The 23,269-nt window shown below is 45.5% G+C and overlaps 1 protein-coding gene across 3 annotated transcripts in view; it reads left to right on the forward strand.

The window, feature by feature from the left end:
• The first annotated feature begins 5,976 nt into the window (after positions 1 to 5,976).
• TMEM260 (transmembrane protein 260) overlaps positions 5,977 to 23,269 on the forward strand; it is a 124,910-nt gene continuing 107,617 nt past the window's right edge. The window contains exons 1-2 of one of the 3 annotated variants that reach the window (XM_088461595.1): positions 5,977 to 6,017; positions 6,226 to 6,456. In XM_088461595.1, the coding sequence (XP_088317721.1) occupies positions 6,315 to 6,456 (142 nt within the window). In that variant the 5' untranslated portion in view covers positions 5,977 to 6,017; positions 6,226 to 6,314. The other 2 variants (XM_088461594.1, XM_088461596.1) reach the window with 2 other exon arrangements.

The following is a 23,269-nucleotide window of genomic DNA, read 5'->3' on the forward strand; positions in this document are numbered from 1 at the left end:
ATACTTTGTGCTTTGGAACCACAGGTTCAAGGTCTGGAGTCTTTATTTACTGTATGACTGCGTACGCAAAATAGAGTCATCCTAAAGCTGGCCACACATCTAAAGATTATCTGTCCAACCAGCCAACTAGTTGGTTGGTTGGAATGAAAATCTGGTAAGGTATGAAAGCAAATGACAATGAGCAATTTGCTCCCAAACGCCGGAAAATGGACAAAAACTGTTGTTTGAACAAATTGTTTAGATCAAACATTTAACAAACTTGTCTGACCGACCATTTTCATCTGTTTTCTGGCATTAGGAGCAAATTGCTGATCATCATTTATTTCCATACGTTACCAGATTTTCATTCCAACCAATCAACTAGTTGGCTGGTTGGACAGATTATCTTTAGATGTGTGGCCAGCTTTAGAGGTTTATAGGAAGGATATTAGAAGGTATAGGCAGGAGTGTATAGAGGTTACAATCCAGAATCCTTAAGGTGCCCACACATATAGCGACATTTCGACGAATCGTGACGATGAATCGGGTAAAAAAAGTACAAATCGTGAGTTTATACTCACGAGCATGATGCCGATGCGCGTCCCCGCTCGTCGTACATCGCATGTTCTGATCTGCCGTGCTGCAGGACAGATTAGCCAATCTGGGATACAATGCATTGGCTGCAAGATAGAGCTTTAGTCAGATTGGACACTTTTAACTCCAAATCGTGATCACGACGGCAAGGGAGCTCCCGTGAAAGTTCATGAGGAAATTGGCCATAAAATCGTATCGTGAGGACATCGTTATGTGTGTGGGCACCTTTAGTTGGGAGGTATGTGAATGCATGTGTCAACTCCTCAGCTCAATAACAACTGAACTGTGAAGTAATTTGATCCCTCAGCAGCGCTGTCACCGCAAGGGCTAGTGAGATAGAAGTACAGGGATAGTTAAAATGGCTGACAGAGAAAAGAATACAGTCAGACAGCTCCAGCAACAGACACATACAATGCCAGGAAAAACCTGCACTATACTGTACTATCATCAACTAACTAGACCTTGTGTCTAGTAGGAATAGTGCTACATAAACTGACCTACGTGGAGGAGAGGTATGCAGGGGGAGCCAGGCTCCGCAGCTCCCGGTGAGACCAGCATTTCTAGCACATAAAATGGCCGCTGGAGGACTCACAGGGGGCGTGCCTGAGGGAGGAGAGCTGCCTGCAACCGCCAGACCGCAGTGGAAAGGTGCGCAGAGCAGCGGGGGAGGGGCCGGTTGTGCCTTACAGGGAAGGCCCGCTCCCCTGACATGCTGTTAACCCCAGGGATGCCACAGCATCCACACGCTGTGGCCCCCTTTCCCTGGTGGTCTAGTGTCAGAGCATGCGCTGTGCCTGTTGACACGCGCAGCCCAACCCAGGGACCCCCACCCTGGGAAGTAAATTGGAACTGTGTATCATTGGGCGCCCTCCGCGGACGCCCGCTGCTTACCTGAATGTTCCCTGTGCAGTCAGGCCACAGTTCTTGGCATCTGGGGGCTTTTGCTAGCCAAAACCCCCAGACACCCGCCGCGATCCCTGGCACCGTGCCAGCGTCTCGGTGCCGGCGGGGTGTCGGAGTAGCAGCATAGGCGTCCTCCGGACAGCCTATGCTGACAACTCTTGAAGAAAAAACTATTTTCAGAGGGTGTCCACGCAGCCCCTCTTGAAGTGACTCGACTACGTGCCGAGCACATATGAAACTGAGGTGCCTTGGCATGGAAGCGGGGTATAGGAGAGGGACCTGGTGCATCCTGGGAGCACAATTTTAACTATTGAGGTGCTCGACGAGTGACGTCATCAGCCTATACCCCCAAGGTCTCCTGTGGAGCCCTATGGACCCTGCAGTAGAAAATAAATGTAATACAAAGCTCAGCTATCTTGACATGAAAGAGACTGCAGTATACAAAAGTGTGGGTGATGTGCATAGATGAGCACTGGATACATTCTGGCAGATGTTAGGAATGTGAAATATTGTACTTTAAAACATGCGAGCCAGGCAACAATTCTTAGACATGGGCGCACAAAGTAATTACAAACCAGCCAGCACACTGATTACTGCCCATGGCCCACGTTAAGACCTTACATGTCAGCCTGTGCGCCACTGCTCAGATATTAATCATCAACTCGTGTGCCCACCACTTAGGCCTGACCTGCAACGAGTATGCGTGCTACCCAAGGCTTTACACCACCTCACATGCCACTACAGAAAAGCACATTACACAAGATTGGGTGTCCCTACGAAGGGAAAATGTCACCATCCTGTTCCCCATAAAATGCTTCCCTAGCCCTGTGTACTTGATTCTCAGCATGTTAGCACTTTCAGACATAGCATTGTCAGCCTTTGTTATTATCATTACTATGGACTAAGCCACTGTCACTCCCCTAAAACACCCAGACTGTCATACCAGATTTCTGACAAGACGCATCTGTGACTGCTAAATGCCAGAGCCATTAGCACTAGGAATTTAGCACTGATGCTGCGGAAATGGGGCTGCTGTTAGGAGTCTCCCTATAGTGTAAAGGGGCATGCAGAGAATGGGCACTTCCTCCAGCCACCAGGATGCCTTTCTTTACTTGCCAAGGTATCCGGGATTTGTCCAACCCTGTCTTAGACACCTGCTCAGCAACAAAGTGCCCTTAGAAATCATTTCAAAACTTTTGCTGTGAATAAGTCCTGAACAATGAATTCTATTTGTGAGAAGTTGTCATTATACAGTATATAAAGGAGCATTTTTACAGAGCTTCCATCAGACAACATATTTTACTACTTTCTGCTAAAAGTAGAAACTAGATGTGTACAGACTAAAAACTAAGCCAAAAAAACAACACATTCTAAAAGACACTATTGAAAAGGGTGCTAAGAAGTGCAACAAATGCTGGAAACTGATGTTTTTCCATTTTGTGACTTAATAGGAGCTGTAACACTTTATTGGCAACAGGAAAATTTACATAATTTAGATACAAATCATACGATGTTTATTTACTTGGGGCCTGATCCAGAGATGGATGGATTTGCAGAGCTGCACACAAGCTGCTGAGCAAATCCGTCCATCTCAGATGCAAATGCAGAAGGTATCAGATACCTCCTTGCTGCATTTGCGATCCCAGCACTACGACCGATATCGCAGGCAAACTACAAGTCCCAGCAAGCCCTGTCATACCCAATTTTAATGGTTGCCAGGCAGGGCCGCAGTGGGACTCAAAATAGGTCCTGGCATTTTAAGCAAACAAGCCCACCCATTTAATGGGTTGCCAGGCAGGGAACATTGAGAATGCATGTTCCATGCCTAGAAATCCATTCCCTCCCTCCATAGAGGACACAAGACTTGCTCCATCAGGTGCCGTGACACCATACTTACGGACATTTATGATCTACTCCGCGGGAGATGCCCGGAGAGCAGATACAGCTGGCCACTTTGGGAGGCGGGCCCGGGTTTTAAGGCATTAGGTCCGCTCTGTCACACTGTCATGAATAGTGGGGGCGGGTTGAAGGGGCATGGCTAAATTTGGCCCCACCCCCTCTATACAGAGCCACGATTCACTGCAATCATGCCATGGTTCCTGGCAATTATCTCCCCATCCCCTCAGTGGGCAGCACTAAGTTGTTCCCGGATACCTGTGCATGAGCGGTAAACACTGGCGCTGCCAAAGAGGAGGGGGCCCACACAGAGCCTGCACACGAGCCCCCTCCTCTCTTAGGCGGGCCATACACGGGGCAATTTGAAAACGTACGACACCTCGGTACGTTTTCAAATTCAGCCCGATGCATCGCATGCTGCTGTGAATGGTAAATGATGCATCTTACAAGAGGCTTTGTTTACCTATCTAACAGCATGATGGATCGTAGTATGGTTTTTCCATAAGATCTACGATGCCGATGTACGACGGCGGGGACGCGCATCACAGTCGTACAGCATGCCAAACCACACACGATATGCACGATTGATCAATCTAAATCGTGCACATCGTGTAAAAAATCTTACCGTGTATGGGCCGCATTAAACCTCCTCTGCAGGATGCTGCTGCAGTACTAAAAAAAAAAACACCTGTTTGTGGTGCATAAATAATAAACTTAAATAATTCATGGGGAGGGCGAATGTCAAGGGCGTTCCCTATCTTGGATAGGGATTCACAGATATTTTTAAGCAAACAAGCCCACCCATTTAATGGGTTGCCAGGCAGGGAACATTGAGAATGCATGTTCCATGCCTAGAAATCCATTCCCTCCCTCCATAGAGGACACAAGACTTGCTCCATCAGGTGCCGTGACACCATACTAACGGACATTTATGATCTACTCCGCGGAGATGCCCGGAGAGCAGATACAGCTGGCCACTTTGGGAGGCGGGCCTGGGTTTTAAGGCATTAGGTCCGCTCTGTCACACCGCCATGAATAGTGGGGGCGGGTTGAAGGGGCATGGCTAAATTTGGCCCCACCCCCTCTATACAGAGCCACGATTCACTGCAATCATGCCATGGTTCCTGGCAATTATCTCCCCATCCTGCCCACTTCACTAGGAAGTGGGTGGGATGCAGGAGATCCAGATACTCTTCCAGGGGCGCAGGGGGCTCCCTGAAAATTTGTGAGCCTCCCGCAACTTCCAGGGGAGTACGTAAGTATGCATGACACAATTGACAGGTTAAGCAGGACACTGTTTATAAATACATTGGCTTCGCTCTGACTGGTTAGAAGCAATGTCTTTCTTTTACATCCTGGCTCCAGTGTTAACCAGACATATTACTGCAGCTGTGTTACAAAGCAATGAGGCCTATCCACTAGGCGATATTAATGAGCGATTGTATGTACCTCTGTGGCTGTTCCGCACAGTTCATACTGGCCCACCCTCCTGGAACGGCAGGGAGGCTCCTGAAAATCTGGTGGTGTTTCCGGCCAGCCGGAAAGGTGGGCAAGTCTCCCAGGTTTGAGGCCACCAGCTGCGGGAACGGACGCCCACTTCTCCAGTTAAGTGGGTGGCACAGGAAGCCGATGACACGATTTGCGTTGAATCGCATCATTGTGGCTCTGCCTCCCACTTCACAAAGCCGGTAATCTCAGCATTGCATAGCGGGGGTTGGGGCTGCGATGATGCGATCTCCTCATCACACCCCCAGACCAGCCTACCTCCGCCCACCCAGATTCTCCTACCCCTGTTGAGCCCCACCCCTCAGTGGGCAGCACTAAGTTGTTCCCGGATACCTGTGCATGAGCGGTAAACACTGGCGCTGCCAAAGAGGAGGGGGCCCACACAGAGCCTGCACACGAGCCCCCTCCTCTTTTAGGCGGGCCATACATGGGGCAATTTGAAAACGTACGACACCTCGGTACGTTTTCAAATTCAGCCCGATGCATCGCATGCTGCTGTGAATGGTAAACGATACATCTTACAAGATGCTTCGTTTACCTATCTAACAGCATGATGGATCGCAGTATGGTTTTTCCATAAGATCTACGATGCCGAAGTACGACGGCGGGGACGCGCATCACAGTCGTACAGCATGCCAAACCACACACGATATGCACGATTGATCGATCTAAATCGTGCACATTGTGTAAAAAATCTTACCGTGTATGGGCCGCATTAAACCTCCTCTGCAGGATGCTGCTGCAGTACTAAAAAAAACCACACGTTTGTGGTGCATAAATAATAAACTTAAATAATTCATGGGGAGGGCGAATATTAAGGGCGTTCCCTATCTTGGATAGGGATTCACAGATATTTTTACTCCACAAAATCACATTTTTGCACCAGACCAGATCGGAGCAGGCGATAGAGACTAGTCCTCAGACGCTCAATCACAGCTATTCATTTTATCAATATCTAAAATGTTCAAGCTTAGCCCTCTCATCTAGCTGCAGGTAGAAGTTTGGTCCTCGCAGGACGCTATAGAAGTCGGAAGTATCTGCTAACCACATGGAGAAAAAGACGCTGCAACCCTGGCAACTGGTCACCTGACCGGAAAAGAAAAAGCCGCCCTGCCAGGTCCATATGCAGCATTGGAAAGGTATATTTCTCTACGGAAGGGGATCTAGCTGCTTCCATGCAGCATGTAACAGATCGCAGGCAGTCTCAGTGCGAGATGTAGGTGGGCAATGTATGCTAACCGCTGCCTGCAAGCTAAGGGCGTGCTGAGAGTTGTAGTTCTACCGCTTTACTTTTACAGATTGTTCTCAGTCGTAGACAATGTGTTTGTTTATGCCTTCCTTTTACAGTGACATGAGGAGGGTACCTGAGCTGCCTGCTTCCAGCTGAGTGACTAGGCACAGACCGGTAGTTGACTGCAGCCAGTGCAGTGGGGAAGATGAAGGTGGTGAAATCTGGAAGTACAGCTTTTGATAGACAGGGAGGGTGCTTTGATGGCACCTGCAGCCTGGCAGTGTTCGCCTGCGTGTTTGCAGTGTACATGAAAACCTTACACCCATCAGTCCCTGGAGGGGATTCAGGTACGGTCACCATGCTGGGTATATTAGTAACAGCAGTGTAACAATGCTGTGTATAGCAGAAGCTGTAGCTCATAAATAGCAAAGTAATTTAATGTTTTACCTGCTTGATGTTTTGTATCCCTAAGCAATAGGCTAGTACATGCATATATAATACATACTTTGCACATTCAATAAATTATTATTATTATTATTATCCTTTATTTATATGGCGCCACAAAGGTTCCGCAGCGCCTTACACAGTACATAAATGAGCACACAAGAAAAACAGTTAATAGTAATACAAAACAATGCAGGACAAGGACAAGGTTATAAACTCAGCTGCAAAACACAAGCAGCAGGACATGAGCAACCAGGTGGTAGGTGCCATTGTAGGGAGTTAGGAGTAAATTATACTATAAGTAGGGGGAGGAGAAGCACGTGAGGATGAGGGCCCTGCTCGTGAGAGCTTACATTCTAAAGGGGAAGGGCAGACAGACAGGGGCGACACAGAGGGGTAGATAGTGAAGAAGGAGCATGGAGCAGTGGGTTAGGATATGTGCTGCGGAATGTGTGTGTATAAGACGACCTGATGTTATGTAAAAATTAAGTCCTTCATACATCTATCTCTATGATAGAAAATAGATTGTTTGTGTTATTTACATGAGAGATGTACAAAGTAAAGTAGAAGCATTTTAATTTGTGTGTTACATTTTAGCATCTATATACAGCCTGACAAGAAATGCAGCTATTATGGGACTGTCCCGCCATCCTAATACAGTAGTGACTACTTTAGTTCCAGCTGCTGGGTGCTATGCCATGCTCCTGTGAGTGGGTGCATCTCACATGCTAGACCCACTCACAAATGGGTGCAGCCATACATGATGTGGTCCCACAGGATGTTGCAGTACCCGGGCCCAGAATTTCTCTTGGCAGCCCTGGAGGTGACAGACAGAACGAGGAGGGAATGGGGCTTAGTAGTGGGGTAACAAGACCATGGAGGGAGGTGGTTGAGAGTGGAGGTATAGGAGAAGTGGGGGAAAGAAGCAGAGGGTTGGAAGCAGACTGATGAGAGAAAAAAAGGAAGAACAGCAAGTGGAGGAAACAGGAGGGGGAAGAGAGGGACGGATAAAGTAGAGGATTATGTGGACATAGAATATGGGGGTTGTGTGAAGTAAGGGTGTTCATGCTGTGGACAAGGTAATAATTGAGATGTAAACTGGAGTGGAGGCTGTGAGATATAGAGTCAGTGTGATATAGAGACAGTGTAATGTGGAGGCTGTGTGATGTAGAGACAGTGAGATATAGAGTCAGTGTGGATTAAAGTTGTTAAATGTTCAAAAATACATGTAAAGAACAGTGCTGCTAATGTATGAGTGCAGCTCCAAAAGTGATATATAAAGGAGAGGTATGTGAGTAGTGGGTGCAGGAATTAGTTTATAAACAAATGATTAATGTGGATAGATGTGACACAATTGGAAAAGGCAATACAAAATGAATGTGGACAAATAAATAAATATTTAGTTATACATTCTTTTTTTTTTTTTATCTTAATACATGAGTATCTCGAATACATTTTCAGTGTCCTCTTCTTTCTTTCCTCATTTATCCTGCATATGTCTGTCTACTTGTTTTCTGCCGTCAAATTCTATGTTTCTATGTGAGTGGAAATTTATGAAAATATTGACCAACCTCACAGTAATAATAATAATAATATTAGCTTTTATAGTGTGAGTATAGTATGCATAAAATATTTTTATTTTCAACTACTTCAGTCAGTCCCTGCCCTAGTAGAGTGTCCAATTTCCCTACAATGTGCACAAAATAGCAATTATCTCCTTCCCATCTGCTCTATAACAGATCTACCACTGTTGTGTTGAGCCTAAGTGATTGGGTGTAGAGGCCTTCGCTTTGTATATTTAGCAGGGTTTTCTTTTTTTTTTTTTTTTGCTACCTCTGAGCTGCTGGGGCTTTCCTGAACCAGCCTGCAGTTCCAGAAGTGTGACCAGAGGGTATGGAGGTAATGGTAATAAAAATAGATTTGTAACACTTTTGTCTTTGGTGTACTACAAGTCCCAGCATGGCTGCCAGGGCAAGCTGTCACTTAGAGGACTGCAAGTGCCAGCTTTCCCTGGCACTAGGGCCAGCCAGGACATGTAGTTCAGCAAAGAAAATGTAAAGAAAGCCAAACGTAGCTTAAGAAATAAATACTTTAATAAATAGAGACACCGTTTAGTTATAAAACATCAATTATTGAGTACTTACCCAATCCAAAGGGCCTAGAGTAGTCCAAAGGAAAGTGGTGTACATAAAGGGATTATGGGATATTTTTGATAAAGTGACAAAATCCCTGGATCTGGTGAAAATGGATGTTTTAGAAATTCTCCCTATTTCTGAAGACCAGCAATATGCTATGGTCATCGCTGGGTATCACACGTGCTGCCATTGCATGGCTAGTGGGGAAGCAACTTCATATTTAAGAAGGTTGTCTATCATATGCAATCACCACAGGTTTCCAGGTGCAGTGCTTAGCCTCCACCAATGTGGGACACCTACACTATGGAATTGAAAGTGTAGGGTTATCGCCAACAACAATATCCTTTCTAGTGTCACTGATCTGTGGTTCATATTATAGCAGCCCTCATGTCCTGAGTGCAATCATGTGTGAAGCAAACTTAAGGATGGGAGATATTTGGTTGGTTAGACAATGAAGATGGCTTTGCAATGTGCAGAGGTTTGCTAATTCATTTTATAGGTTAGTATCTCCATTCCTAATCTAGGTGTATCACTCGCTGTTTCTTGATGAAGATATAGCTGTCTCCTTTCAATTACTTCTCTTATCACCTGGTGTATGGAGACCTATAATTAACAGTTATGGAAGGAAGGTGACTTTCTGGAATGAAGACTGGTAAGGTCACTAAAGGGTAACTTGACCAATGAAAAAAGATGTCAGCTAGTGCCGAGAGGTTGGGAAACAGGTGATATTTATCCGGGCCGGCCACCCTCCAACCCCTTCTTACCTGTCAGTGGTAGCAGCTTCTCTCCTCTGCCTACACTAAACTCTCTACCCGCCCGGATCTGCCCCTGTAATGAGGGGCAGCATTGTAGTTTTTTTTCATATTTTTTGTAGGGGGCCAGGACCAGGCCTCCAAAGTTAGGCAACACCCCCTACAGGCTTTCTCCAGCCCTCTTGATTAGCCTGCACTGATCGCTCAACCCCTCCTCCCCCGCCGTATAGGGAGAGTTCTAAGAAATGCAATCGGTGCAATATAACAAGATTAAAACAGACAGTACAAGGGCAAAATTTAAAGTGAGAAATAAAGACAACTAAAGGTGCCTACACACTTGGCGATGTGCTCACGATCCGACAGTGTGTCCGATTTCCCGCTAAACTCTCCCCAGCAGCTCCCCGACAGTCGTGGACACGATCTGGTGTTAAAAACTGTCCAATGTGACAAACGGTCTATCGTGCCTCCTATTTCAGTGCATCCTGACTGAGATTGTCAGATCTGCCCTACAGCACGGCAGATCTGAAGATGCGATGTGCGACCTGCGGGAACATGCATCATGATCGTGAGTGGACACTCACGAATTTGGGCATATTTTACACGATTTGTCATCACGATGTGTCGGAATCGGGCAAATCATGTAAAATATCGCTAAGTGTGTAGGCACCTTAAGTGCAACACTTAATAACAATAGCATTCAATTACCCAATTCCCTTGGAGGGCAGACTAAAAGGATTAAAATTGTACACTGTGATTGGGAGAACACTGAAGACAAGGACATTGCAAAGTGAAAACTTTCAAGATTCTACTGTCTACATGAGTGGGGGGTATAACTGAGAATTAGGGGCATATCCATTTAGCCCTGTAGTCGGCCTGATGACGGCACTTATCAGGGTTTTTTTGTTTTGGGACCTGATGTGTCCCGAAAAATAATCCACTATAAGTGCTGTTTTTTCGCCCAAAAAAGGTGAGAACACATAGGGCCGCTAGCTTATCACGCTCCTATGTGTTAACGGCGAATTATCCTATTATTTAGTCTAAATTAATAGGATAGGGCGTAGCAAAATATCGGCGAAAATCCCAGTTTTTTCCGCCAATCGTGGGGAACAAATAGTGGCCGAACAGTATTCGGGGCTAATTGGATATGGCCCTTAGAAAGAGATGGGAAAGGGCATGAGTTCAGAGTGTGGGTGAGCTGGTAGGCTGGAATGAACAGGTGAGTTTTCAGAGCATGTTTGAAAAGAATGCAGATTGGTGTACTGTAGAGGTTTTTTTAGGGTAGGGGTGTGAATGTCAGTGGAGGGAAGCAGCATGGGAAAAGCTTTGAATGCGGGAGTGGGAGGAAGTAACTAGCGGGCATTCCACGTGACAATTGGAGGAAAAGCAAAGCGATCGAGATGGAGTGTTCACTGAAATGGAGGAGAGGGCGGGGCAAGTGAGTGCTTTGAAAGTGAGCGTGAGGATCTTAAACTGTATTATCTATGGCAGTGGTTCTCAACCCCAGTCCTCAAGTTCTCCCAGCAGGCCATGTTATGTGGATTTCTTTAATCATGCACAGGTGAGTTAATCTATTTTGCTGGGTTAGTAATTATCCCACTTGCTTCCAAAGACAGAGATCCTTAAAACATGACCTGTTTTGAAACTTAAATGTTGAGGTTGAGAACCACTGCTGTAGGAGAAGGGGAGTCAGAAATTGTTGAGATGGGGTTGAGTATGAAATACCGGCACTTGAGTAGCCATCTATCAATAGACCGACAGCGGCATCCCAATGCTGACAATCCCGACAGGCGAACAGTAAGTACTGTAACCCTGCCCTGTTCACCCAATCCTCCTTTCTCCTTCATCCACCAGGGGACACTGGAGACCATAGACAGTGGGGATATAGACGATGCTAATTAGGAGCTGGCACTTTAAATTTTAAGAAGTGTGACTAGCTCCTCCCCCTCTATATCCACCTACAAGCCCAGTCTCTGTTCGTCCCTGAGGGGAGCTGGATATGTATGCACACTCCTCAGGGTTTTGTAATTAGTTAGAAAGCACTTTTGTGCTGAAGTTAGAATACATTGAGGACAGACAGACAGGCAGCTGCTGCACTTCCTGTCTGCAATCATGGGTGCTGCCAGGGGGACGCACGTCGCCTGGGATCCCCAACTGCTGAAACCACCTTCTCCATTACGGGTGGTTCCAAATGCCACAGCTTGCAGTGCACATACCAGCCCCCTTCAGTCACTACCGCCGCTGGCAGCACAGCAGCTTCTGTAAGTATTCCCTGGCTTCCCGAGTAGCGGGGTAGCCAGGTTATTATTAAAACAGGTGGTATAGCAGACAGCAGGCTGCTCCGACTAACGGAGCAGCAAAACGGCAGATAGCTGTGGCTCAACACATAGCTTTATTGTAAGAGGGTATAACAGTTAACCCCTTCCCCGCTGCAGGCCTGGTATTGCTGCTAATTCAGCCAGCCTCATACCCAGGCTCATTATTAACATTGCCACTTACTGCGCTTCTCTGGAGGCTGCTGGCGGCCATTACACGGAGGGACTCTGCCTGGTATGTGTGTGTATGTGTGTGTGTCTGTATATGTGTTTGTGTGTGTATTGCGGACACTTTTTGAAATTTTAATGTTTTTCAACTTCAAATGCTTATATGAATCATTGCACTGCATGAAGTGTAAGAGTTTTTATATCAAATGAAAGGAAATGTAATGCTGAATTCAACACAATAAACAGAGGTCAAATATTTGCATTACAAGGGAAGTTATGCAGTGAAATCAACACTTAGGGTGAATATCCCTGTGTACTTATGATGTTACTGTCCTATCAGTATTTTGTTGGGTATCCTTTATTTTTCAAGACAGCAGCACAGCGATGTGTCATTGAGCCAACCAATATTTGGAGCTCTTCCTTCTTTATTATGTGGTGCCATGAGACAATTATAGCCTCAATTAATTGAAAAACTGATACATCTGAGGCGTCCATCCAATAAAAGACAAACAGAACCACAAATGTTCTATGGGGTTCAGGTCTGGGCTGTTTCCTGGCCATCCCAGCACCTGTATGTCATTCTCCGTGAACCCCTTTTAGCATGTCTGTTGAGTGTGGCAGTGAGCTGAATCCTGCTGGAAAAAAATGGGGCATTATCTGGGACAAGATCCCTGATAGAAGGTAGAAGTTTTGGTTGTAGGATGGTGTCACTTTCTGCTGTTCAGTGTGCCATCTATAACATAAAGGCGGCCTACAGCATCTGCTGTCATACATGCCCAGATCATAACACTTGTAGGATTCTTTGTTGTCGCTTGAATAAAATCTGGATGTACCTCTTCCCCGATGCGACGTCTCACAAATGTTCTCCCATCACTACCAAATATCGATATCTTAGTTTCGTCACTCCATATCACTTATTTCCACTGACCTTCTATCCATGCAATGTGTTCTTTTGCCCACTGTATTCGTTTCTGCTGCTACTTTTTATTCAGCAATGGCTTTTTTCGGGGAATCCTACCTTTTTAGGCCAACCTCCGTTAGTCTTCTCCGTTCCGTTCTTGCACTGACAAAAACACCAGTTGCACTCAGTTTACTGCTAATGGCCACAGATGATATCCATCTGTCCCTGACGCAAATTCGTTTTATTCTCCTATCATCAACTGCTGTTGTGCACTTTTTCCAGCCTTTCCCTTCTTTGTTTTGTATAGATTGTGTTTCCTGATAGCGTAAACAAAACATTCGGACTCCTGATGTCACATTCCCAGCAATTTCTCTCGCAATTGCTGCATACAAAAGACCATTTTCACTTACCACCACAATCCTGGATCACGTTGCTGTGCTGCGGTCTTGAAAAATAAAGGATACACAACGAAATACTGATAGGACAGTAACATCATAACTACACAGGGATTTTCACTTTGTGTTGTTTTCACGGCATAACTTCCCTTGTAATGCAAACATTTGACCTCTGTTTATTGTGTTGAATTCAGCATTACATTTCCTTTCATTAGATATATGAATCATTGCACTGCGTGAAGTGAAACAGTTTTTATAAGCATTCGAAGTTGACAAACATTCAAATTTCAAAAAGTGTCCGCAATTTTGGCCACCTGTGTGTGTGTGTGTGTGTGTGTGTGTGTGTGTGTGTATATGTGTGTTCTCTCTATCTGCTGCTGCAGTGAAACTGGTAGGTTAAACGGAACTGTAAGTACACAGTGGGGTTTAGGCTGGTCAGGAGAGCATTTAAGTATCTGTGATTACTTCCTTCTATGCCTAGCGTTTTCTGGCACTGCTAGGAGCGCTATTAGGGCAGGTGTGGTTCTCTCCTGTCTCTCTGTATATCAGTTTCTTCTGTTGACCTTTTTCATTACACTTTAATGTTGTGTGTGTGGGGTCTGTATGTATCATGAGGCTCTAAGGCGTCTCCTACATACCTGCAAATATTGTGCAGATTAGTTTACACAGGACATCTAACGCGCTATTGTGTAGCGCAGATGGTGTGGCGGTTGGCGTTGCCGCGTCGCAGCACTGGGCTTCATTAACCCACTGCGGCTCTGGCTGTGTGGAGCTTGTGTGTTCTCCCTGTAAAGAGAAAAAAAAAAAATTGTATCCTAAACCATAAACTTCAGGGATGTCAGATTCGCCGTCTTGGATGGCGCAGGTTACACTAACAAAGCAAATGAGCTTTGGGTAATTGGCTGACGGGATAGGAAATAAACTGCCGTTAAGGAGCTTATTCCGTCAACATAATATACAATGAGCAATGGCTTCGCTTTGCTGAGCTGGAGGCTTCTCGGTAATAGGGGGGCTTCCAGGTCGGGGGTTCTAGAAGCATGACGGCCTCGGAATCTAAAAACCAGGGCTATTTCCCGTACCACTGATCAGTGTCAGATACCCTGGTATGCAGGGGTAATTACATTTCCTTTATATATAGGAGACTATATAGAATAAATTTATTTTCTGCAATCCGCCAGGTGTGGCAGATACAGGAGGAGGACACTAGTCCTGCTCCACAGTTTTCTTTCTAAAGAAATAACAGACATGCTATTGCATTTCCAGTTTCAATAAAGTTGGATTATGTTCTGTTGTCAGCTTTGGAACATCCGGATAAACAAATTTCAGATGTCCCGGCGGTTTTTTATCTTTCTCTGTTTTTTGTTAAGCATAGCAGTATATCTTGTGAGAATCCCACTACAGTAGATCATTGGTTTAGCGGCTGTTTAAGATCCTGGGGACATGTCTTTTAAAGACATCGGACAGGAGTTTGAAGTATACTCTCAAGTTCATTTGTACAGCTGCAAGTGTGATACTGCGTCCTGTCATTTGTAATTAATGTACATGAAGGTAAGTGCAGAATCGAAGAAAGCTGTGAAAACATTTCCATTCGTGGATAATGTTATTTTCCTTGCTGTGAATCTAGATGGGGGTAAATCCTCTTATATTCCGTCTGTGGCTCCTCCCCCTAGAAGCTCTTATACAGGACCATCGTTTCGGTCCTTTAGTGCTCTGGGTTGTTCACGGGACCATCAACTCCCCGTGGTTCCAGAGGTCGGGGTAGAGTCGCAATAACTCAACATGAGGTTAAGTCCACTACTGAGACTAGTGCAGGCGGTCCCCAGATTGGAAGCAAGTCTTCAGGACTTCAGAGTAGTATGGACGGAATCTTGTACGGACGTTTGGATCACGGATCTCATCACTGGAGGATACAGCTTGACTTTTTAGTCTCCTCCTCTACCTTGTATTTTTACCACAGGTTTGTCAGTTTCCAACGATAGGAGTATCATTTTACAGCAAACTATACACTAGCTTCTATCCACAAGAGTGATTGTCCAGGTTCCCGGACATCAGACCGGACAAGTTTTTTTTACTCCAGTCTTTTCGTGATTCTGAGGACTTACGGCTCGGTCAGACCAACTCTGAACTTGTAGAATCTCATTATATTCCAAAGGATTTTCAAGTTCAACATAGAGTCCCTTCAATTGGGGATTGCGTGACTAGAGAACGGCGAATCATGGTATCTCTGGATATCAAGGATGACTTTCTTCACATCCCTTTATGGTCGCCTCACCAGGCGTTTCTGAGAATCGTTTTTCAGAACTATCATTTCCACAGAGATCATGGCTATCATGACGACTTTCCTTCAGAAACAGGGGATCACTATTATCCCTTACCTAGACGATCTTCTGCTGAAGGCCCATTACAGGGTCCAATTACTGCAGAACGTCAGTGACTCTCAGCCGTCTCATAGTCAGGGGTGGTTTCTGTATTTTACCAAGTCTCATGCCTTCATCAGGAAAAAGCAACTTCCATTCTGGAGATGGTGAGGACGTTCCTTCGACATCGTCTGGTATGGTGCATGTTTGCCCTCGACTCCTGGATAAGATGGTCAAGGCATTAGAGGCCCTTTCCTTATGGGGGATTTCACTCCAGGATTTTTCAGCTAGTTCTTTTCTCTCAGTGAACAGGATCCTATCTTTTCCTTCACCAACGGGTAAAGTTAAGTCCCAGAACTCTGATACCCCTTCTCTGGTGGTTGAACTCGATTATTCCTACTGAAGGGAAGGAGATTTGGATTGGGTGATGGGACTCTTCTCACCACAGACGCGAGTCTGGGAGGATGTGAAGTGGTGTTTCAGGAACAGCACTTCCAAGGCTGCTGGGTATCACTGGAAGCGAGTCTATTGGTAAATATATTGGAATTGCAGGTAGTTTTCTACGCTATTCGGACAGCAGATCACCTGTTGAGGAGCCATGCAGACTGGGTCCAGACGGGGCCCGGAGAAAGACAGATAAGTGCCGTTCTATGCATTATTGTCAGGAATAGACATACCTACGGGGGCCCCATTATACTTTGACACTCTATTACTCTAGTGTCACACAAGCAAACGTAGAGTTAGAGGACTGTACTTATCACTAGCAGTGCACGGCATCCCATAATCACCTCTTACTGCACAACATACACTGCTGGACTGTGGACTGAGCTTTTTAATATTTATCACTCGGACAGAGCAAAGATAGATATATATATAGATATATATATATATATAATATAATATGTGTGTGTATATGTGATACTTGGTGTAATTAGCTTGGTAGACTAGTGTCAGTGGTGCAGAGTCAGACTCCACACATGGCATTCCAGTAAAACAAATGAACGTGGTGTAGTGTTCACTCTAGCTCCGGCGGCAGGCAGGGCAACCTTGTGCGCGCGCCCAAAAAGGAGGCGTGGTCATGAAAAGGGGGCGTGTCTATAAGTGGTGCTTTACTTCCAGCATAATCAGGAACAAACAGAAAATTGTAAACGCCTAGCCCTTTCTTAGGGCACTAGCTTGCTTCTTGGACCCTCTCTACAGAAGCTGCATGAAAGTCTCTCACAGTCTGAGATTGGTAATCCTTCCTGCCACATGCAGGACTGGACACTGGCCTCCTGCCCTGGTATAGCTTCCTTAGCTTGTTGGCTGCCGCCTCTCACAGTCTGGCCTGCTTCCTTGCAGGTACCATAGCTCAGTCCCAAAGTTTGATAGCCTTCCCTGTATCTCACAGGTCTAGGCTTAGGCCTCCTGGCCCTCACTGGCTCGCTAGCATAGCACAATGAGCTCTGTCTGACTGGTCTGCCTCAGTCCTCCCTGGACTGACTTCACTAGTGTCATATTTTCATTATTGTATATACGTGATCTATTAAACTGTAGTTAATATATGTGGCCAGCACTCATATTTATTCCTTTGTTAGGTTATCACTGGAAGCGAGTCTGCTGATAAACATATTGGAATTGTGGGCAGTTTTCTACGCTATTCAGACAGTAGATCACCTATTGAGGAGCCGTGCAGTCAGGGTCAAGTCGGACAATGCCATGACAGTGGTGTACATTAATCATGGTGGATCCAGATGTCCGGCGATATTAAAAGTCCAATTCTAACCTGGGCAGAAAAGTTTGCAATGGCAATCTTCATTCCAGGTGTAGCAAATTGAGAAACTGAATACCTCAGCCGGTAGGACGTGCATCCAGGGGAATGGGCACTACACTGGCAGGTTTTTTAATCAAGGGTGGGGCCTTCCTCAGGCCGACCTCATGACATCCAGAAAAATCATCAGCTGACTTTCTACTGCTCTAGGACGAGAGACCCGGAGGCAGTGACAGTGGATGCATTGTCAAAACCGTGGCAGTTCGAATTTGTTCCCTCCATTTCCTCTTCTCCCTCAGATTCTACAACACATCAAAAGGAAGAAGGCCAAGGTTCTCTTGGTAGCTCCGGATTGACCTTGCAGATCTTTGGTATTTCATCCTTCAACTTCTGCTGATCGACGATCCGTGGCCTATACCTCTGAGAGAAGTTTTCTTACTGCAGGTTCCTTTAGTCTATCCACACTTAAAACGTCTAAGTTTGATAGCATGGCTCTTAAAAGGGCCATTTTCAGAAGTACAGGAATGCCATCCAGGGTAAGCCCTACAATGCTTAGAGCTAGGAAGGAAGGTACTTCTAAACATTACCACCGTAATTTTAATTTGAAGACTTATGTTTCATGGTGTGAATGTGGAGGGGCCCCTCTTACAAAATTCAACCTAGCCAGATTTTTATTTTTTTTCTGCAAGCAAGTTTCTCGACCGGTCTGCGGTTGGGTTCACTGAAGGTTCAAATTTCAGCTCTGACGGTTTTCTTCCAGAAGAAGTGAGTCTCGAATACCAGAGGTTCAGACTTTTCTGCAGGGTGTGATTCGGTTGCATGCACCCTTTGTTCCTGCTGCGGCTACATGGGATTTGGATCTCGTACTTTATTTCTTACAGTCTCCTCTGTTCGACCTTTTTCAGTTGGTGGAGTTAAAATACCTTTCATGGAAGGTAACACTTCTTCTCACACTGGCATCAGCCAGGAGGGAGTCGAATCTGGCAACTCTATCCTGTCGTCCTCCATACTTGATATTTTATGAGGATAGAGCGGAACTCTGTACAAGCATGGATTTTCTATCAAAACTGGTTTCGGATTACCACATCAACCAACCTATTGTGGTACCGGTTCTTCCACGACACTCTCCTTCATCAGGATCCTTGGATGTTGGGGCTCTTCTTATTTATGTGGTAGGGACTGCAGCCATATGTAAAACAAACTCTATCTGTTTTGTATGATGCTGCTAGTCGTGGTTGGCCAGCTTCCAAACAGTCACTGGTCTTCTGGATTCGTCTGACTAACAGTCAGGCGTATATGGCTTCATCTAGGGAGCCTCCGTTGTCTATTACAGATCCACTCGCTCCGTAGGTTCCTGGTGGGCATCTGCTCGCGGGGTTTTTCCATGGAGTTACTTTGCCGAGCGACTACTTGGTCTGGCCGACATTTCTTTATTCTATATTTATAGATTTGACATGTTTGCATACTCTGCAGTGCAGTATGGCTGGCCTGTTTTGCAGGGTTCTCGTCCATAATAGGAGCTCTGGGATGTCCCCACTGTCTATGGTCTCCAGTGTCCCTAGTGGATGAAGGAGAAAACAGGATTTTGGTACTTCCCGATAAATCCCTTTCTCCGATTCCATAGAGAACACTGGATGCCCACCCTGCGCTGTTCCTTCCTGTCAGGGTTGGGGTCATTTTATGTTATGACTGTTAGACAACTGTTTTGATGTCTCTGGTTGTGTTAATATTTCAACCTTTTCCTAGTTTTTGTGTACTTGCTTCTCCTCCTCCTCTTCTGTTTGCTTTTTCTCAGCTCCCCTCGGGCACAGTTTTCTAAGACTGGGCTTGTAGGGGGAAATAGAGGGGGAGGAGTTAGTCACACTTCTTAAAATTTAAAGTGCCAGCTCCCACTTAGCACCATCTATATCCCCACTGTATATGGTCTGCAGTGTCCCCTATGGAATCGGAGAAAGGGATTTACCAAAATCCTGTTTTCCTGTATCCTAACACTAACCCTCCCTACCCCGCACCATAACACTCCCGGTTAGTGCCCAGCCTAACCCTCCCCCTTACTGCCTAGCCCTAACCTCCCCTGGTGGTGCCTAACCCTAACACCACCCTCCCCCCTCCCACAGCCTAACCCTAACTCCCCCCCCCATTGTGCCTAAACCTAACCCCCCCCCCCACGACTAACTGTTAACGCACCTTGCTATGCTTATGATAGGGATGCCGGCTGTCGGGATTTCGGTGTCTGCATCTCCACTTGTCGGGATTCTGGCACCGGCTTTCTGGCCGCAGTTCGGGAATTCGGCGCCGGGATTTCAGAAGCCGGCTGTAGGTTTATTAATTACATCATGTTGAGATGAGCAGCAGTATGGTTATAGATTTAAGATTAGGGAGGTGGGAAAAAAGACCAGTGTGTAGAAAGTTGCAGTAGTTTGGGCATGAACAAAACAGGAAGGGTCGAATTCTGGAAGTGTTGCTGAGATGTAATTGCTGGGTGAAGAGCGAACATAAATGTGGGGGGGTGGAGGAGTTGAGGATGATACCCAGACAATAGGCATGAGGGACAGGAGAGATGATAATGTTAGAAACTGGAAGCGTGTGGGAAAACAATAAGCTTAGTCTTAGACATGTTGAGTTTAAGGAAGCGCTGGGAGAATTGGGAAAAGTTGGAATGAAGAAATTAGGATATGCGAGAGAGAGTGAAGTAGGTGAGGTCAGGGGACGAGTGGTAGACTTGTATATCATTAGCATAAAAGTGGTCTTATAGACCAGAGGAGCTCACAAAGGAAGTAGGTGTAGAGAGAAAAGAAGGGGGACCAGGGACAGAGCCTGGGGTCACCAACTGGAAGGGCAAGAGTGGTTAAGAGTTGGAGGTAGAGACAGAGAGGGAACAGTTATAAAAGTAGGAAAGCCATGAGAGGGCAGTGTCACTCAGCCCAAGAGGATGTAGTGTTTGATGGAGGAGTTATGGTCAACTGTGTCAAAGGCAGCCAACAGGTACATGAGGTGGAGGAGGAGATTGCAAAAATTACCCTTTTGTTTTAGAGGTAAGGTCATTAGTAATCTTGGTGAGGGCAGTTTCCGTGGAATGTAACCCTTAAGCTGTATTTGCTCCTACCTAAATGGAGGTTCTTTGGTCTAGATATTTGTATGGCACAAACAAACTGTTCCTTTCCCTAAACTAATAATGTTAAAAGGGAAAAAAAAAACTTCTGGAAGAACAAAACTCCATTAAATGATTTCCTGCCTGTTTTGTGCTGTTTGATTTATTTAGAGGGAGCTTTTTATTGTTATTGGGGTAAATGTGCAACTGATTTACTGGGAATAATTGTAGATATAACAACCACTTTCTGCTATTGAAAAATATTATTGTATGTCAATATTCACAGTGTACAATACAGCAAGCCACTTTTGTGTGTTCAGCGGTAATGATTAACATTATGTTTATTTAAATAATGCATAATTACCATGGGTTAGAGAGATGTTACCTGCAAAGAGCCTTGCAGAAAATTGTTGCTAGTGTATTGTTTATGTACATTAAGTCTAGAGTTTCTTCATCCACTTCCCAGGCTGGCTGATAATTACTGCCTGCAGCACTATGCTGTCCTTACTACAAGTTCACCACAAGCTTTGTTTCCTTTTCAACGGATTGCATTGAGGTTATAGTACTGTATTCCTTTTTACAGAAAAGTTAAATGCAAAGTGTAATGTACAAGCTAAAGATTCAATCTGCCGAGATGGCTCCCTGCTCTTCTGAGACCCCACTTGCACCAATCAAATTAAATAGCTACTGTATGTTTGTTATAATTGCTATAATATTATTCTGTGCTCTCTTCTACCCCCTGCTTTCTTTAACATATTGTTTATCAGCCCCCTACCCATCAATGTTACCGGCTGGTGTTATTTTATAAAGAGCAGGTGCTTTGCGTTAAGAAAACTACTACTTAATAGTGGAGAGGGGGATGTGAATAAAACAGAGAATGCCTACTATAAGTATATTGTGTCCTTTATTAATACATTATTTTCATGTCGACCTTTTGACCCTGTCGACCATTTGTGTCTGTCGACCTTCTTACATGTCGACCTTTAGTGTGTCGACCTTTTGTACCTGTCGATCTATTGACTGTCTAACAACTGGGGTTGATCTAGACATTGTCTAACTAATTACTGTCTATCTACAGTCCGGCACCCGTTTGGGTTAGTCAACCACAGTAGAATAAATTGTTATACTAACAATCTCAACACCTCTCAACTAAAATAAACTGCATCCAATCAGACGCTTTCACAAACTTATCTTATAATCTTCACCAATACATGCATCTGTTGCATGTATTGGGCAGGGGTGAAAGTCTCCTCTGCCACAGGGAGGGAATCGAAGAGGAACTCCCAAATGCGTCTAGTTTGGAAATTGGTAGGTTAAGAATTGGCACACTTGGGTACTTATGCAGAGTGTAACAAATGCATGTGTATGGAGCATGTGTGACAGATTTTGGCACTGCTCTGGAACTAAGGGTTTGCAAGTTACAGGTGAGTAGGGGAACATGGTAAGGGTTGTTGAGTTATATCTGGAATTATTTATCTTTGTAGATAGTCTACCCTTTAGCTTTAGTATACCGTAAGGGTATAAAAATAACTTTCAGCAAGTAGTTCCTGTACAGATAGGAGACGGTGATGTGATTGCTGATACAGAAGGTATAGTCATTTCGATAATTGTTATCTGTTAAGGCAGGGCTCGACAAATTTTTGTAAAATCTAGCAGCCTATTTAAAAGATTAGGAGCCAGACCATCGTCCATTACCAAAATATAACAAAAGCTTGTAAAGACCACCACACCTGCCCTTTCAGTGCCCCTCAACCTAGTAGTAAGCCCCTTGTAAAAGTGCCCCCAGTAGTAAGCCCCTTAAATAGTGCCCCCTGTATTAGTGCACCCCTGTAGTAAGCCCCTCTAAGTGTGCCGCGCACACACACACAAATAAACAAAAAAAACCCAATACTTGCCTTGGCCAGGATCCTGCGTCCGCTGCCGTCTGCTGCTCCTCGGAACTATGGAAGAGACGTCATGACGTCTCTCCCATAATGCCTGTGGGGAGAGCTGTACATCGGAGCTCAGAAGTGCCATTGCGGGGAGTCGGGCGTCCGTCGGTAACATTTCAGCGGGCGCCCGGCATGAGCTTCCCTGCGGTGGAGGGAAGGGGCGGGGCTTGGAAATCCCAGTCGCCAGGACTAAAATCTTAGTCGCCATGGCGACCTGGCGCTCGGGTTGTCGAGCCCTGTGTTAAGGGGTCTGTGTAATAAAGCAAATATGGTGGAAGGTGTTGCTCGTTTCCACTATTTCCTCCAGTGCGATTGCAATGCTAACTCACACACGCGCACTGTGGTGCAGGTGTAGTACGCACCATAGGCCTATCTGTGTACGCAGTTGCGATCCGCAATGAATCGGGCTCATAAAGCCCTGTATCTGAATGTGATTGATTTTTATTTTTTTTTCTCGTTCATGGAAATTTGTGCAGGGTTGTTAGCTTTGTGCAACTCTTGTCTGTTACCTACCAGAGTTTGTAGACCTCAACAGGAGGCCCTACAGTATATAAAGTGACTTTGTCAGTGTACCCAAGCTCACAAGCCGCTGTAAGTGCAGTCTCCAGCATCTACTCCAGGAATTACCCAAAGCGGACATCCGTGCAAAGCGACAGAGAATGCAAATATGGAGGAAGGTAGTCTGCTGGTGCAGGCAAGCAGGAGTGCAATTAGCAGGGTTATGCATTGGGTCTCTGCTTCAGACAGTGATGATTCTGGTCCGGAGCACCTGCTCACCTCTTTGCCAAGACCCCCACATGGCATGCTGTTACTAGTGTCTGCATGGTCCTGCCTGGAGGGAAGGCCTGTAACTGGCTGCAGAAATTTAATATTAACAAGTAATAAAGGACGGGCGCTGCTTGAGTCTAGCTGTTCCAAAAAATA

The sequence above is a fragment of the Taudactylus pleione genome, unplaced genomic scaffold (genome assembly GCF_031769625.1).
Source record: "Taudactylus pleione unplaced genomic scaffold, aTauple2 ptg001075l, whole genome shotgun sequence".
Classification (NCBI taxonomy): Eukaryota; Metazoa; Chordata; class Amphibia; order Anura; family Myobatrachidae; genus Taudactylus; species Taudactylus pleione.